Consider the following 15,962-nt stretch of genomic DNA (forward strand, 5'->3'; position numbering starts at 1 on the left):
TTATAATTCCGCCGGAGAATTATATGCTTACCTATGCAATTTGTGTAGTTTAGCGTTTAGTTATAAGTATATTAATATTTAATGATTGTGAAACATAAGTATTTTTAATAATGATTTTATGATCTTGAATCTTGATAGGCATAAAATGGCATAAACTATTATTTGACCAATACCTTAAGTCATAGTAACATACAGCTGTTCATATGCGATTAAATTATGAAATCTACATAATAATTTATTTAGATAAGTAGTAGTGATGCTTTTATCATGGCGCCAACTATCAGTATGTAATGACGTGCATTACATATTAGCAATGAAATTTTCCAAACATAATAATCATAATAGGAAAACTCTTGGGGCCAGCAATTTTATCAAATTCTGGCCAGCATGTAATCATCAAAGAAGAGTGAGTCATTTGATGAAATCTCACATTAATCTCATACTATTAAAAGTCTCATTGATGGTTATTTGATGGCTATAAATCCCAAAAGTTGCTGGTCCCCTAGCATTCCTCATCATAATAAGTTGAAGTTTTCTTATTTATCAACTGCTCTTTTAGGTGGGGAAAAAAAGTAGTGTCACAGTTCATTAATTCATTATTAATAATCTTTTTTGATGAAAAATATATAGTCACCAAAAAAAATATTAGAACATTGTAGAATTTATTCCTGTGTGATTGTGTTATTCTCGTCACCTTTGGTTTTATATTTTCATGATGTTAATACAGCAGGTTTGAACTCATGCTACTAGATCCAATGCTTGACAATATAATATATATAAATTTATTTAACTATAAAAACCAATGAATAACAAATATTGTTACATTTATTTCTTTATTTATTTTATTCTTTTAAATTAAGCTCTCATGTGACACAGTCTCAGCTAGATACACGGCTGTAAAAGTGCTTACCCATTTTCTTGTGCTACTCAACCAGCAGTGTGACCAAAGTCCAAATAAATAAAATAAATTATTGAAAGCTTAGAATATTAATAAATTTTACTATGAATGAAGTTTTATATCAGAGAAAGATGAATAAATTACAATTCTACTTAAATAAAATTAACATCTAAATATTTTTGGAACTAAATTGGTGTTAGACTTTTCATCATTCTCTTTTGTTGTTTTCTCCTCATCGATTAATTCTTCACATCAAATATTTTTTTTAAAGAAAAGTATAGGTAGACAATGAAAATATTAGACAATGTGAATAATAGATATATCTGATGTTTAATTCATTAAGTATGCGGATGGTTATTCTAATATTAAGTTTTAGGTGAGTAATTTGGAGTATAGTGTATTTAACTTGAATTGAACTAATTTTAAAGCTTGTTCTTCATGTTATTCAAAAAGTCATTAGTTACCTAACATAACATTTTTTTAATTCAACTGACGCTTACAAATATATAATATAAGGTGGAAACTCAGGTGCAGTCGACTTCATGTGAAGTTGATATCTAAAAGCCATTAAATAATTTGATTGATTTGACTAAATTTTCATCTAACGGCTCTCAGATATCAACTTCACGTGAAATCGACTTTACCTGAGTTTCACCATAATATAAATATAATTATCTGGATTCAATTTATATTATACACACCAGTTAACGTAAAATTTGTGCATAATAAACAGTTGTTCATATATATTGCCATATATTAAATGTTTGGTAATGATTATTATGTCTTCCGTGTAAATTACGTTGAAAAGTTTAATAAAGAAACTAAATATTATATTATCAAAGCAAACTTTGTAGAATTTGACAACGTAGAACTTCATGTGGAAACCTCGAAACTATGAACATATGTAATTAACTAATTATATATAACACTTCAAAAACATGGCATAGATTTGAGGAGTTCAACAAAATCAAAGAGGAAGAAGTGGGTCTCTGTCTCTGTCCTTAAATTTCTCTTTCTTTCTTAGCTTTCCTTTGAAGAAGATTAGAAGATGATTGAAGATACACTTCTTATTCACAAGGTGAGAGACTTAGACTTAATTATATATATTAATCCAAATCATTATATGGTAATTTTAATTTCTTTTATATTTCAAATTATTTGTAATACTATTTCAAATTATTCTACATGTTCTATTGTTTTCAAATAATTGAAGAACTACATTTCTCAATTATTTGAAATTTTTCTCCTTTTTTTTTTCTCATTAAGATCATTGGACTTACATTCAGCTGCCAAATTAGTTTTCATGTATTGATGGATTCCTTAAATTCTCAAAAGGAGAAGATTATTCATTTTTTTATTGAATAAATATATATGAGTTTGGTATGTAGTAATAATTTATACATTATGGTTTGATTACAAGTTTATTTAAACATGTTATTACTATTACATTATCTTCTTCTTTCTTTCTTAATTAGCATAGCTTCTTCCATGCTTTGTTTTTAGAAGTATTCTGATTTTCCTAATTAAGTTTCTAGCCTCCTACTTTTAAATTTTAATGAATAAGCTTTTAGATTTTATGTATGCTTTATTTCAAGTATAATAGCTAAGATAGAGAACCTTATTATTTATATCTATTTTGATATTATTTTTTTCCCTTCAAAGTTATTTTAATATTATGACATATGAATGGCATATAATATAGTATCAATTTCATGATTACAGGACTATGTGGACATAAAATCTATAAAGAAATCTCCATTAACATATGGGTTGGTAGTTTTGGTCATCACTGCAGTTTGTGGAATGTATCTTTGCTCAATTAATTTAGAGCATCCAAGGGTTATTATTAGAGCAAATACAAAGTTGTTGGAACTTAGAAGTAAAGTCTTTAATAGTAATAATTATTCATCATCATCTTGTTATCCTTATGGTGTGGAACAATGGGAACTTCCCTACTTGCATTATCCACAACCCAAAACTTATAATAGGTAAATTAATGATCTTCATTTCCCTTTTATTGTTTGTTTGGCATAATTCATACAAGGTGGAAACTCAGGTGCAGTCAACTTCACGTGAAGTTGTTATTTGAGAGTCGTTAGATGATTTAATTGATTTGACTAAATTTCCATCTAACGGCTTCTCAGATATCAACTTCACGTGAAGTGGACTTCACCTGAGTTTTCACCTTCATACAAGCCTATCCTTCAAAGTATTGCTGTTAAATCTATATTTGATGTATGTATCGTTATGAATACTTTCAGATATATGTTATACAAGATTTTGTTTTAAGTATTTCTTTTTTTTTTATACAAGCCTATTGTATTTTGGTATGTTAATAAGAATTTATTTAAAAAAAAAATTAGTTGATCATACATATTAATTATACATGACTAGCTACTAGCTAGCTAGATTGTAACACCCTACCACACAAAGCTTTACGCTTAAGTCGTAAAACAGAGGTGATGTGGTATTACGACCTCTAAAATAAAACAAGTACATATAATAGCAGAAGAGTTATAATATGCTAGGAGCCTTGAAGGATAGGGGAAATAAAAATCGCGAGATAAAAGCGCAATGCTCAAGGAACGAGTTAACTTGCATGCTAAGAAAACTGTAACTGTCAAACATAAGGTAACAGAAGTAGGAATAGAGTGCCAAAGTCCTTTTCGGGTCCAAACCTGCTTTCTTTTCAATTCAACATACTCTTCCTCATCATCATAACAATCACCACAATAAATCTACTTCAAATCAACAATTAAACTCATACAATATTCAAATCCAACAACCAAAATTCAACTAAGAATCATAGTTCACAAATCCTAGGCTTTTAACACAAATACCTCAAATCAATAATTCACCAAATCGTTAGTTAATAACTAATTATCCAATAAACTTCAACCAAATATATATATTCATCGACAAATTACTAAACATTAAGCATACACCTGCATTCCAACTTATCCTATGGTCATCTAGCCTAAGTTTTCACAGAACATTATATATTAAATGCAAGAAACCTAAACCATACCTTGGCCGATTTCCACGTAACGACCAAAGCTATTTATTCAAAACCAAGACAACCCCTCAAAACTCAACTAATCCGCTTCCTCCAAGTTCCAGTATTCACAATTTCAAGCTCCAATTATTTATTTTCAACCTAATACACATTCATAATACATATATACCCAATTTAATACTCAAAGCTCAAATTTAATGAAAATAAAATAGAATTATCGTATCCTCATCTTACCCAAGCTTCACACAAGCAAGAGTGAACGTTTCTCTCAAGCTAATTGGATCCTAAAACATCAAAAATCAAAGAAATTCAATATTCCCACTTAAAATTCGAAAATTGGGGGAAGATGAAGCTGAGAGTGAAATAACAAGTTACCAGTGAAATTGTTCCAGTAGAAATGTAGAGCTCAAAAGTTACCTATGAAATTGTTTCGGTAGAAATGTAGAGCTCGACGCGGTGAACGCGTGGCCGCAAACGGTGCGGCGATCGGAGCTCGAACGGAGGAGTTACGGGATTTGGAAAGTAACGTGAGGGTTACGGGATTTTTTTTTTTCTCGTTCTTCCCTCCCCTGGAAGCTGAAAGCTTCGCTTCTGTTGGAATGAAGGGGATGAAGGGCTTGGGTTCATTTAATAGGGCTGGTCCGGTTGAACCGATAACCCGGTTCGGGTCCGGTTCAACCGGTTCGGTCCTTTCGGTCCATTTTTGGACCGTTTTCTTCAAAATTGGTGTCAAAATTCTCGTTTCGATGAGCTCTACCCTATTTTGATATAATATTCGCATTTCTAATCCTCCTTATTAAAAAATAATTTATTAACTAATTATCTACTAATTTAACCGGGGTTTACATAGATCACTATTAAATTTTAAAATATTGAAATTATTAATATGGTAAAGATTCATATACATATAAAAAATAATATTAGGGATGATCACTTGTTGCTTTCTTTTTTAAAAATTTTGTTTTGTGGGTTTATTATATTATTTAATAATGAGATTATTTTTCATGAGTTTAATTTAATTAATTAATGAATGATTCATGGATGTGAATACAGAGAGGAATGTGCATGTAATCCTGTTAGGTTTTTTGTGATCCTCTCAATGCAAAGATCAGGAAGTGGATGGTTTGAGACATTTTTGAACAGCCATGGCAATGTAAGCTCCAATGGAGAGATATTCTCTTTGAAAAAAAGAAGAGCAAATGTTTCTTCAATTTTGAAGACAATGGACACACTTTACAATCTTGATTGGTTCACTAGTGCTTCCAAGAATGAATGCACTTCAGCTTTGGGATTCAAATGGATGCTCAATCAGGTTTCTACAAATCAATATATAGGTGGAAACTTAGGTGCAGTCGATTTCACATGAAATTAATAGTTGAGAGTCGTTAGATGAAAACTTAGTCAAAGTCAAACCATCTAGCGGCTCTCAGCTATCAACTTCACGTGAAGTCGACTGCACCTGAGTTTCCACGATATATATTATTCAATTTTTTTTTACTTGAGTTTAATTTTGTATACACTAAAAACGAATATAAAAGAGTTTTACACATATATTATTATATCAGTAAAATTTAATATTTGAACTTATCACTTATTCAAAAGATATTTTAAATATATGAATTCGATTGAACCGTGTATAATTTTATGTTAATAGTGTATTAATATTAAACTCTTTTTATTTATCAATCTTACTTTTCGATAAGTTTTTAATTTTTAATTTTTGTATTTGAATAAAAATTATATTTAAATACGATAAAAGAAGAAAAAAAATGAAGAAGGAAATTTTTTTTTAACAAACTGAGGTGTCTCAAGCGGATTGTATGTAATATTGTTTACATCATTAGAAAACTTTTTTATTATAAAAAAAAAAGTGTAAGTGTAATATCATGCTAGCTTGCACAATTATTTGATGATGATATAAATTATTACCACTAGAATTTTTTAAGAGGTAATAAAATGACACAAGTTAATAAAATTATGTATTCATTCAATGGTTAAAAATAGTACATATAATTTATAAATGAAAAATTATATTGACAAAAAGTGTGGATATTTAGTAATTTTCCAAAGATGTGATTATTATGTTATACATACACTACATAATATATTTCAGGGTTTGATGGAGAATCATGAAGAGATAGTGAAATACTTTGAAAGGAGAAAGGTTTTTGTAATATTTCTTTTCAGAAGAAATTTGCTTCGCAGAATGGTATCTGTGTTGGCAAATTCATATGACAAAGATGCCAAGCCATTGAATGGAACCCACAAGTCTCATGTTCACTCTCCATTGGAGGTCTTTCCATATTTCACTTTCTAAAGGTGTTTAATAGCAAAAAAATAATAGACAAAATATAATAATTAATCTACCAAGTTGATATGAAGAGTAAATAAAATTACTAAATTTGAACAACTAGGGTTTGCTAATTTTGCAGGCTAAAATTCTTGCCAAATACAAGCCATGGATCAACACCACGTTACTGGAATCAGAACTGAAGGAAACAAAAGAGACAGCTTCTATTAAACCACTCTTCCACCTTAGCCCATGACAACAATAAAGATGTCTCACGGCCCACAAATTCAGCCCAACAGAATACACAAATTAAATTATAATTTAGTAAACCACTCTTCCACCTTAGCCCATGACAACAATAAAGATGTTGGGCTGAATTTGTGGGCCGTGAGACATCTTTATTGTTGTCATGGGCTAAGGTGGAAGAGTGGTTTAATAGCTTCAAAAGCCATTGAATATTTTAACAACACTCACCACATTGTTCTCTATTATGAAGATCTTCTGAAAAATCTCACTGTAAGGCACATGTCCACCCTTAAAATATTCACTCTTTTCTTTTTTTTTTTGTACAATGTTTAATTCTCACTTTTAAGTTTGGTTAAAAAAAATTATATTTTCTATAAAGGTGAGTAAAAATCTAATATTTGATATTCAAGCAAATTTCACAATTATTGAATTAAGTGGGAGAACCAATTTTAGTATGAATATACTTAAAACATGAGTATTAGATTAGATTGAGGTAATGACTTAAATTTGATCAATATTATTAGTACATTGTGAACAAGAATTATTTAATGAAGTAGACTTAAAAAAAAAAGTTAGTTATATATATATAATATACAATTCCATGCTTAAAATTTGATATATATTTTATTTAGATGGTCCAATGTTGACATTTCTTCATATATATATATATATCCAGAAACTGAATGATGTTCAAGAATTTCTAAGAGTACCGTACAGAGATTTGCACAGTCGTCAAGTGAAGATACACACAGCTCCATTATCAGAACAATTTGAGAACTGGGAACAATTACAAGTAGCTCTCAAAGGGACTCGATACCAAGCTTTTCTATCATCAGACTGATGAAAATTGAAACATAACACACTCACAATCTCTTTCTATTTGCTACCATCACTTTTTGATCCATTTGGTGGACCAGTATATTTCAATACAAGTTGAAATATATTCAATTAAAATAGAAAGGTAGGAGCTGATTTTGCATGGTGTAACAATTAGTGCCTCTTCTTTGTAACTTGTACATATGAATTATTCTTCTGACATTCTTTTCCAAAGTATTAGTATGATTAAGATGATAAAATTTTGTAGCTTCATATAATTTTTACCCACCATTTTTAATCCTACATGACACCATGATTAGCACATTTACACTACTACCTTTTTTTTACAGAATAGATGAATAGGAAAAGAGACAAAGAACAGATACAAAATCTACTACAACTACTACTACTACTACCTACTACTACTACATTTTTTTAATTTATGTTACAAATTATGAGAACAAGATCAACAGATCATTGAACTGTCCTATCACTATCATCTGTTTGTAATACAGTGTCATTCTTCTGAGTATTACTATTACTATTGTTTTGTGTTGTTTCAATAATGAAATGGTCAACAATTTTGACCGTGTGTACTGGATCCTGGTTGGAAGTTGCTGCTCTCCATTTGCTTGGATGCTTTCTCAAATGGCTCAACTGTTGTGGATTTTTTGTCTCTCCATCCCAATCAGGATCAAGCTTCCAATCCTTAGGAACCTGCTCATTCAAAGATGTAATTGATTTTCGTTAACGATTAAACTCAGACAGTTCATAAATTACAATTCTGTGAACTCATAACGAATTACGTGTTATCTATTAGACAGTTTGATGACCTTGCTAGTTGCTACTATGCATGTGTTAAAGCAATTTGAGAGATTCAAATTATTGCAATAACTGACTATTTATTGTAACATAATTCTTTAATCCAAGTCTAATTATTGATTATCATTATAAGTTTTACTTGGTGCATTTTGGTTTTAAAGTTTGTTACCTTATCAACTGCCAGGGTATAAACTTCAAGATCGCCATTAGCCCTGATGTGAAATCGCGTGAATGATTTGTAATTCGCTATTCGTAGAGACGAGAAAGCTTCGTCAAAGTGCAAGCCAAGCCAATTGATGCAAATGTACAAGTAGCTTCCAAACACCAAAGAGACAACAGGTGTTGAGAAGACCCAGAAATAAAGGAAAACAGAAGCGTAATAGATTACAGCACCCCCTCGCGAAAGAGACTCTAACCCGTTCTTACAAATATTGCTACGGCTAACAGCCATGACCTGGAAAGCGAGGAAAGAAAACAATCATCTCCATAATCATATCATGATAGGTAAATTCGAAACTTAAAAGAATCCATTTCTAACCTCTGGCACATCAAAGGCGGACATTAAGTACTTGATACATGCTGGATAAAGTCCAAACGTCCATTGTTCAATACGAGCTCTGAGGCCGGTGGGATCGGGAAAGTGTTCACTTTCCACCGATCGATACCACTGATATAAAGTATGATACCCTGGATCATATACCCAAAAAAGTAAAACTAAATATTTTTTCTCATCATCCTAACCCAAAATCATCAGAGACAAAGGTCAAGCATGAACACAAATAATTGAAAAGGTTAAAACAACACCTGAAGTTGCCAGCAAGTTATGCCGGATGCATGTTTCCACGCCTATTTCAAGAAGTAACATAAGAATCAGTGCTGAAGCAAGGTGAGCGGAAACATGAAGAATTCCAACCATTGCTCTTTTCTTCCGCGACAACTTGGATGGAACAAAAGAATATGCTGCAACCAGTAAAGCTATAGCTCCTGCCAGCGACACATAAGAGTGTTCCAGGATGTATATAAATTCATTCCACACAGTAGCCAAGAAGTTCTTAACATGACCCGGGAATGTATCCTCTTGCAGGATATGATTCAGCTTACACTGGAAAATAAAATAAAGAAAACACTATTTAGTGACAAATGGCAAGACCGTAGCACAAAAGCCGTAATTAACATTTGGGAGGGAAAAAAAATAGAAAATAAAAAGGAACAGAAACTCACTTGCGGAAACACTGAAAAGACCAGTATAAAATATATAATGCCTCCAATGAAATCAAATTGCCAGTTCTTCTTACGAAATTTTAGTATGTTTCCTAATGCAATCTGCACCATGTTAAAAATTATATTATACCATGTGTTAGAAAAGGCAAAAGGGAAGCCGGTGTTAAGTATCCCATGTTACATAGGGTCCAAGAAAGGGTCACACCCCAAGAATATAATGTAGACATTCTACATACCCTGCTTGAATCTTCAAAGGAAGGATATGCAGACTTGCATTCATAGTTAACTCCATAAAGCTTTTGAAATTTACTGAAAACATGGGTGGGATGAAGAAATGCTCCGCCACAACCATTTACAAGTAGATGATGTACATGGATAGGCCCCTCTGAATTTACTTGTGTGTGAGTATGACGCATGTAATGATGCAAGTCCCCGGCCATTCGAAGCTTACATCTTCCTTTTAGATAATCACAGATCAGGTGAGAAATATTCTTTCCAGTTACATCATTCCAATACCAGTCAGTAAGCCAGTTAGGTTCATGGGTTATGATGATCACAGAATCATCCTCTTGAACCTTGACAAAGAGAAAAGAAGCACCATGAGAGAGAGTGGGTATACTCAATATATAGATAGGTCATATAAATAAATTATTCGAACATTGCTAGGTCATATAATAATTTAAAATGCAAGTTTATTCAAATGCTCATAACATAGTAGTCCTATGTAAAAAGTTTGCGGAGAAAACAAGAAAGAGATCGCTAAAATAATTATTCTACGTAAGTTTAGAGTATACTTATTTAGAAAATAATTATTTCACCATCACATAAAGTTGTAAGAAGACAACAAAGAAGAGGAAGGAAAAATTATTATACCTTCTCGTTGATCAATTGACTAAAGAATTTGAATTGGTACACATCAATATCACCATGGAGTGCTAGATCAAGCCCAAAAACCCACCACCGTTTAGGGAGTTCCAAAGCAAAGTAACTCTTTTTCTGTGGCATTAACCATCCCCCTAACCAACTTCTATGACATATATACCGCATGAAGGTCTGGAGTCCATCAAACCAGTCTGACAAGCAAAAAATTAAAAATAATAACAATAATAATCACTGCATCGTATTGGCTTTAGGCAGAAAGGGAATTTAGAAATCCTCTCAAAAATAGGATGAGATTAAATGACAAAATCAAAAAATAATAATTATTTTAGAACAATCTCCTTGAGAACGAATAAAATATGGTGGAGCACAAATCATGAGCTGAAACTAACCATGGTTTCCAGGAATAACGAAACACTGAGGTCCCTTATAGTTCTTGAGTTCAGCTCCATCGGGTACCTCAGGCTTGTTAACAGCTATTTGCTCTGCTTTATACCAAGGAGGAGGTTGAAGAGCATACTCGAAAGGAACAAAAAGGCGCCTTTCGTATGTGAATGCTGATGGGTTAGGATACCTACAACAGAGCAGACACCAAATCATCAAACAGCACTAAAAGATGGACACAGAACATTTCAAAATGTTCAAATGACACATTGACTGCAGCATCAACATTCAACAGGAGTCAACTTATCATTCATATGAAACTTATACGAAATAAATAGTACTTAATCAAATCATGTGATGATACAATAGACACAATAAATAGGAGTAACAAACTTACGCGAGATCACCTCCAATAATTAGCAAGTCTCCACGCTTTAATTTGACCACAGAATCATCTTTCACTGTACGAAGCTGAGGCTGAGCAAGAAGCCGTGCAACAGCATAAGATGAGTTCCCTCCATCGCCAGTATCAGCCATGAAATCAAACCAAAAATCATCCTTCTCATTAAAATGATCATACATAATATCACCTTTATGATTGTCATCGTCAACCTTACTCATTGCTGCCTGTTGATAAACATAAGGGTTTCAGTTAAAGTAATTGTATATTGAATACTTCATCGGATACACTATAACAATCTAAGTACTTCAAGGTTCAAACTACATATTAAACTGACACAGTGATATAATATTATAAGCAATGTCAAAGGAAAAATAAAATGTTACCTGCATCATACGCATGTCAAAACGCCCAACAAAGACAGTTACCGATACAATGAGGTCAAAAACTGTTTTGAATAAATCAGCTGATGTTCTGCATCATTTAGTATTTTAAGGGCAAGTGTAAGAATGCAATCAAAGGCCACCTTCAAAATCCCCAAGAATTTTTTTTAAAAAGAAAAATGAGTAATTGGTAAACATAATAATATTTTAAATTCATACCCAGAGTACCAAGGAACCATGTCCAAAAAATCAGGTTTCATCTGCTTCTTCTTCATCTTCTCATATTCTTTAACAGATAGTGGGTGGGTGAGAGCCCATCTGTTAATTTTTCAAACACAAGAACACAGCAATCAAGTTAATTGATGAGGAAAATATTAATGTAAAGTAATATGAAGATGTAATATGCATCCTGCTCTATTGAGCCTAGGCTTCATGGCAGTGTGCCACATTGCATTGCAAAGGGAAGTAGTAAACAACTAAACATAAACAGTTTTGGGAAAATAAAATACATTATCAGAAACACAACATATACAAAATTAACCCTTAACTCGTTCAATTATGAAAAGTTGGGTGGCACTGAAAAGTTGTGGGGACTACTTAATAGTGTACATTTTCTATTAATTTGAGCCAGGAAAAAGGATTCTCATACTTCATGCTAGAAAATAACAAAATTTAGCACATGATGAAATCAATTACTTACCCTGTTGACCTTTCAACCACATAATTTGCAATGTAAAGCCCAATAAATGTGGCCCACAGAGAGTAGATGGGAGAAATTTCATTTGATGAACCAGGACAGGAACCATTGCAAGAAGATATCTAAAACACAAAAACAACTATGACTATAATGAGTAAAGTAGTACAATCAAAATATACATATGATTTAACATAGAAGATAACACAAATCATATATATTCATACTGGGTACCTCGCCATAAATAACCCACTTTGACAAAAGTGGATAATCACTTGCAGATCCAACTGGAGCAAACCAAGATGAGCAAACCTGATCCTTTAACTCATTCATCCGAAGAAACTTTGCAAGCCATGTGTTTCTTTCTTCTTTCTTCCAGAAATTAAACCAGTTAGAATTCTTACGGTCAAGTGGTCTCTGTTTTAAAAAGGCACGATTGCCGCAATGACTGTAAAATACACAGCACGCGACACTAAGTACCTATAGAAAAAAGAGGCATCAGAACAATACTGACACTTTATACCTAAATACAAAAGATAAAATAAAATAAATCACCTTTCAAACTTACAGCGCAGTTTTGAAGAATGGTCAAGATCTGTGGTCTCTTTCCAGCCACCCGTGAAACAAGGCCAATATACCAGAGGCCGTAAAATATAATGTGGAAGACAAGAAGAAACAATATAGAAGAGAGATATATTGTCAGAAACAAAGATAAATTCATCCTCATATCCACCCCCATTGACTGGAAACTAGGAAGATGATACACTGCTGCCACTAAAATCCAGACTATGTACCTGTAAAGTAGATAAGGAATTATTTTTGAGCCGTTAATTAACTTTTCATAAAGAACACATAAACATTCGGTGGTAAAGAAACTCACCATCGACTGAAATTTGAATAGCTAGGCTTGATTGTCTTCCCTATAAATGGCGACGAAAAGAAATAAAAGAACCCAAACAAGCAGCCATACATAGACCACCACTTAATGTTGTTGTCTAATTTTTCTATAAGAGTATGCATGTTGTCGGACGAGATGAAAAATAGGCAACCAACAACAACGGCAATTATAGCATGTCGGGAATGCTCATGAGGGTAAGGGTAAGTGTGGGTTAGAATTGTTCTAACCCTCTCCATTTTGATCGTATCGAGAAAACCGGAAGACTGCTTTTCAGAGCCCATACCAATCTCTCATTCAAGAATAAAAAAAATCTCTATATATATTACTATATAGTTGTGCCGTAACGTTAATCAGAATTCCTGCAATGATGAAGTCCACTTTAGACGTTCAAGAAAATCACGAAAGCAACACCACAAGCAATATCCTGAACAAAATTATAATAATAGAAACTTTAGTATAAATTAAGTGTAATGGGATCACATTATTTACATATAGACACATAGAAGAACAATAACATCAAATGTTAAGCTAATTATGAATTTAACTTTCAATTAAGTATTTGTCAAAGCAAAGGACACATAAGAACAACAACTTCAACCACCACAACAACCAAATGAACAAAGATCAAATGTAATAACTTTAACTAGCCAAATATATGAACCAAGGTCAAATCAACTTAAATGCCTCCATGGACCATCCTCTTTCTTTTTTAGGTATCTTCTAGAATCACATCCTCCAGAAACACTATCCCTTATAACTTCATAACCCATTTCATTTCCCAACACTTCTCCCTTTTCAATTCAACATCCTTACATTTTCCACAAGTATATGAAGTTCATTCAGGATTCACATCAAACAGGTAGAAGACAATAACCTCAGATGGAGGTTACAAGCACAAAGTGCAACAAAAATAACCACTACAAGTCTACAACAAACTACTAATACCAAACAAAGCTGAGTAAATCATACTTAAACCAAACAAAATATATAACCAAAAAAAAATTCCAAAATTGAATTCCTACAAAAAGCAGTTACCACAAGTTACCAGTGTTGTATACTTCAAATAAAACATGACCAATCAAATTTGGTAAGAAACCGAAACCCTAATCTCCTACCTCCTCCTTCTTTATTAAACTTTAAAGCAATACAAGAAGCATAGAAAGCAAAGAAAAACGTTTAAATAAGGAAACAAACCAAACCAAAACCTTCAAAGCCACAAAAAAAAACACAACGCAACGTAACATCATAACCAGAAAAAAGAGAAAAAAAAAAAACATTTTTCAAACTTAACTGCAACACGATAAACACCGACCATAACAATCTCCACGTTCCAAACGTTTAAAGAATACAAAAAGAAAAGCACGAAAATTGAATATAAAGAGAAAATAAGAATAACAATAACAACAACAATAAGAATAATAGTAAAAAATGAGAATTAAGAAGAGGGAAAATTGCGATTACCTTCTAATCTATGGAAAGAGAAGAGAAGGAGGGTGAGAAAGGAAGAAAATAGAAGTAAGAGTACATAAGAACACAACACAAAGTTGGCATCTGAGAATGTTTGCGAGGAAGAGGAACATAACAACGGCATATTCTTTTGAACCTGCGACCATAACACACCCACCACCATTTCCATCATTTTTTATTTTAATTAATTAATTAATTTTGTAATTTTACTTTTATAAAAAATATATTTGTATTTTTTATCCAAAAAATTCTAGAAGTGATTAGTATTGTCGGTATGAAATTTATTAATCCCTCTACATTACCAACCAAGAGTATTTCTGCCAACTTCTGTCAATTCTAATTTATAACAGTATTTAATAGAAGTGTCTTTATAGATGTGTCTAATAAAAATATTTTTTTTATGACTATGTCTAATAGAAATATCTTTATAGGCGTATTTTTTGGATATGTTCTTTATACATGTGTTTAAAATATAATAATTAATTATTGAAAAAATAAGAGACTCGAACCCGCAACCTCTTAATTGAGTATGGGGAGACTATACCATTTGAGCTATTACTCATTGGCCAATTTTTATTTTTTTTTTAAATGTTTTAGTCAAATAAAAAAATTATAACACCAAAATTATTAATTTATAATTCTAGTAAATAGAAAAAAAAAACTTATTCTATTTGTGCCTTAGTTATTCTTATTTATTCACGACAATGTAAGTAATTGTCATTAGTACATTGCTTAATTTATTCATTGTTATTACTATACGCAATTGACGCCACACAAGAAATTAATTACACAAAGTCACAAACCACGGGCATAACACAAACCACAGGTATGTATTATAATTAATTTTTTAAGAGAGAAAAAAAAAAAGGATAAAGTGCTTAATTTAATGTTTTATTCCAATAAAGTGTGAAATGTTTTGTTTTGTTTACAAGATACGATAAGATTAAGGAGGTTGCTTGGCAAATGAGGTTTTTCAAACTTGGTTCATTCACATTCATTAAATGTTTTTCTTTTCGTTTCTAAACATTTCTGTTGCGTGCGTGCGTTCTCTTTTATTTCTTTGTCCCAATGCCGCCGTTTTCTCTTTTTTTTTTTTTTTTCTTTTCTTCTTCTCTCGTCTTTTTTTTTTGTCAGGATTTCTTCTTCGCTCTTGGCGTGTGGCAATTCTTATTAGAAATGGGCTTAAGCTACCACCTATTTTTGTCCAAGCCCAAATCACAGGAATATTTTTGTGAACTTTCACTTTAATAAAAACACAAAAAAGATTTTGACAGTACCAAAAACACACAAGAGAAAACACTTTGATAATCAATAGCTGGTCCTGACCAAAAAAAAAAAATCAATAGTTGCTGTGTCTGTGTGTCGGACACATTTCGGATACGACACTCACTGATACTCGTTGGACACGCGTGTCTGTTATGTTCAACTGTGTCTTAATAAAAGGCAAAAGAATTCTTCTCCGGATACGCTTGGACACACCTAAATACCATCACGTGTCAGCGTGTCCAATCTTATTCTTAACATATATTTTTGAAATAAATTTAGATA

General features: G+C 32.0%; 2 protein-coding genes and 1 long non-coding RNA gene across 4 annotated transcripts; 2 read left to right on the top strand and 1 right to left on the bottom strand.

Annotated features, from left to right (window-relative positions):
• Positions 1,719-6,640, top strand: LOC110262447. The gene is made up of 6 exons (XM_021105732.1): positions 1,719-1,976; positions 2,621-2,886; positions 4,968-5,226; positions 6,028-6,207; positions 6,347-6,452; positions 6,624-6,640. Exons 1-6 carry the CDS (start codon positions 1,947-1,949, stop codon positions 6,638-6,640), a joined length of 858 nt encoding a protein of 285 aa, XP_020961391.1. The 5' UTR covers positions 1,719-1,946.
• Positions 6,640-7,656, top strand: LOC107647777. The gene is made up of 2 exons (XR_002349554.1): positions 6,640-6,720; positions 7,127-7,656. It is a non-coding gene; the product is annotated as an uncharacterized LOC107647777 (long non-coding RNA).
• Positions 7,513-14,557, bottom strand: LOC107605692. Of its 2 annotated transcripts, none has more exons than XM_021105356.1 (16): positions 14,409-14,557; positions 12,930-13,306; positions 12,618-12,843; positions 12,284-12,529; positions 12,056-12,174; positions 11,575-11,673; positions 11,359-11,446; positions 10,970-11,199; positions 10,581-10,762; positions 10,183-10,382; positions 9,546-9,884; positions 9,310-9,411; positions 8,893-9,190; positions 8,627-8,775; positions 8,258-8,542; positions 7,513-7,983 (listed from the first exon to the last, which is right to left on the bottom strand). In XM_021105356.1, exons 2-16 carry the CDS (start codon positions 13,226-13,228, stop codon positions 7,741-7,743), a joined length of 3,105 nt encoding a protein of 1,034 aa, XP_020961015.1. In that variant the 5' UTR covers positions 13,229-13,306; positions 14,409-14,557; the 3' UTR covers positions 7,513-7,740. The 2 variants fall into 2 exon arrangements, with proteins under 2 accessions (XP_020961015.1, XP_016163140.1); XM_016307654.2 differs by having other exon boundaries at positions 12,930-13,371.

Source organism: Arachis ipaensis, chromosome B06 (assembly GCF_000816755.2).
Source record: "Arachis ipaensis cultivar K30076 chromosome B06, Araip1.1, whole genome shotgun sequence".
NCBI classification, from domain to species: domain Eukaryota; kingdom Viridiplantae; phylum Streptophyta; class Magnoliopsida; order Fabales; family Fabaceae; genus Arachis; species Arachis ipaensis.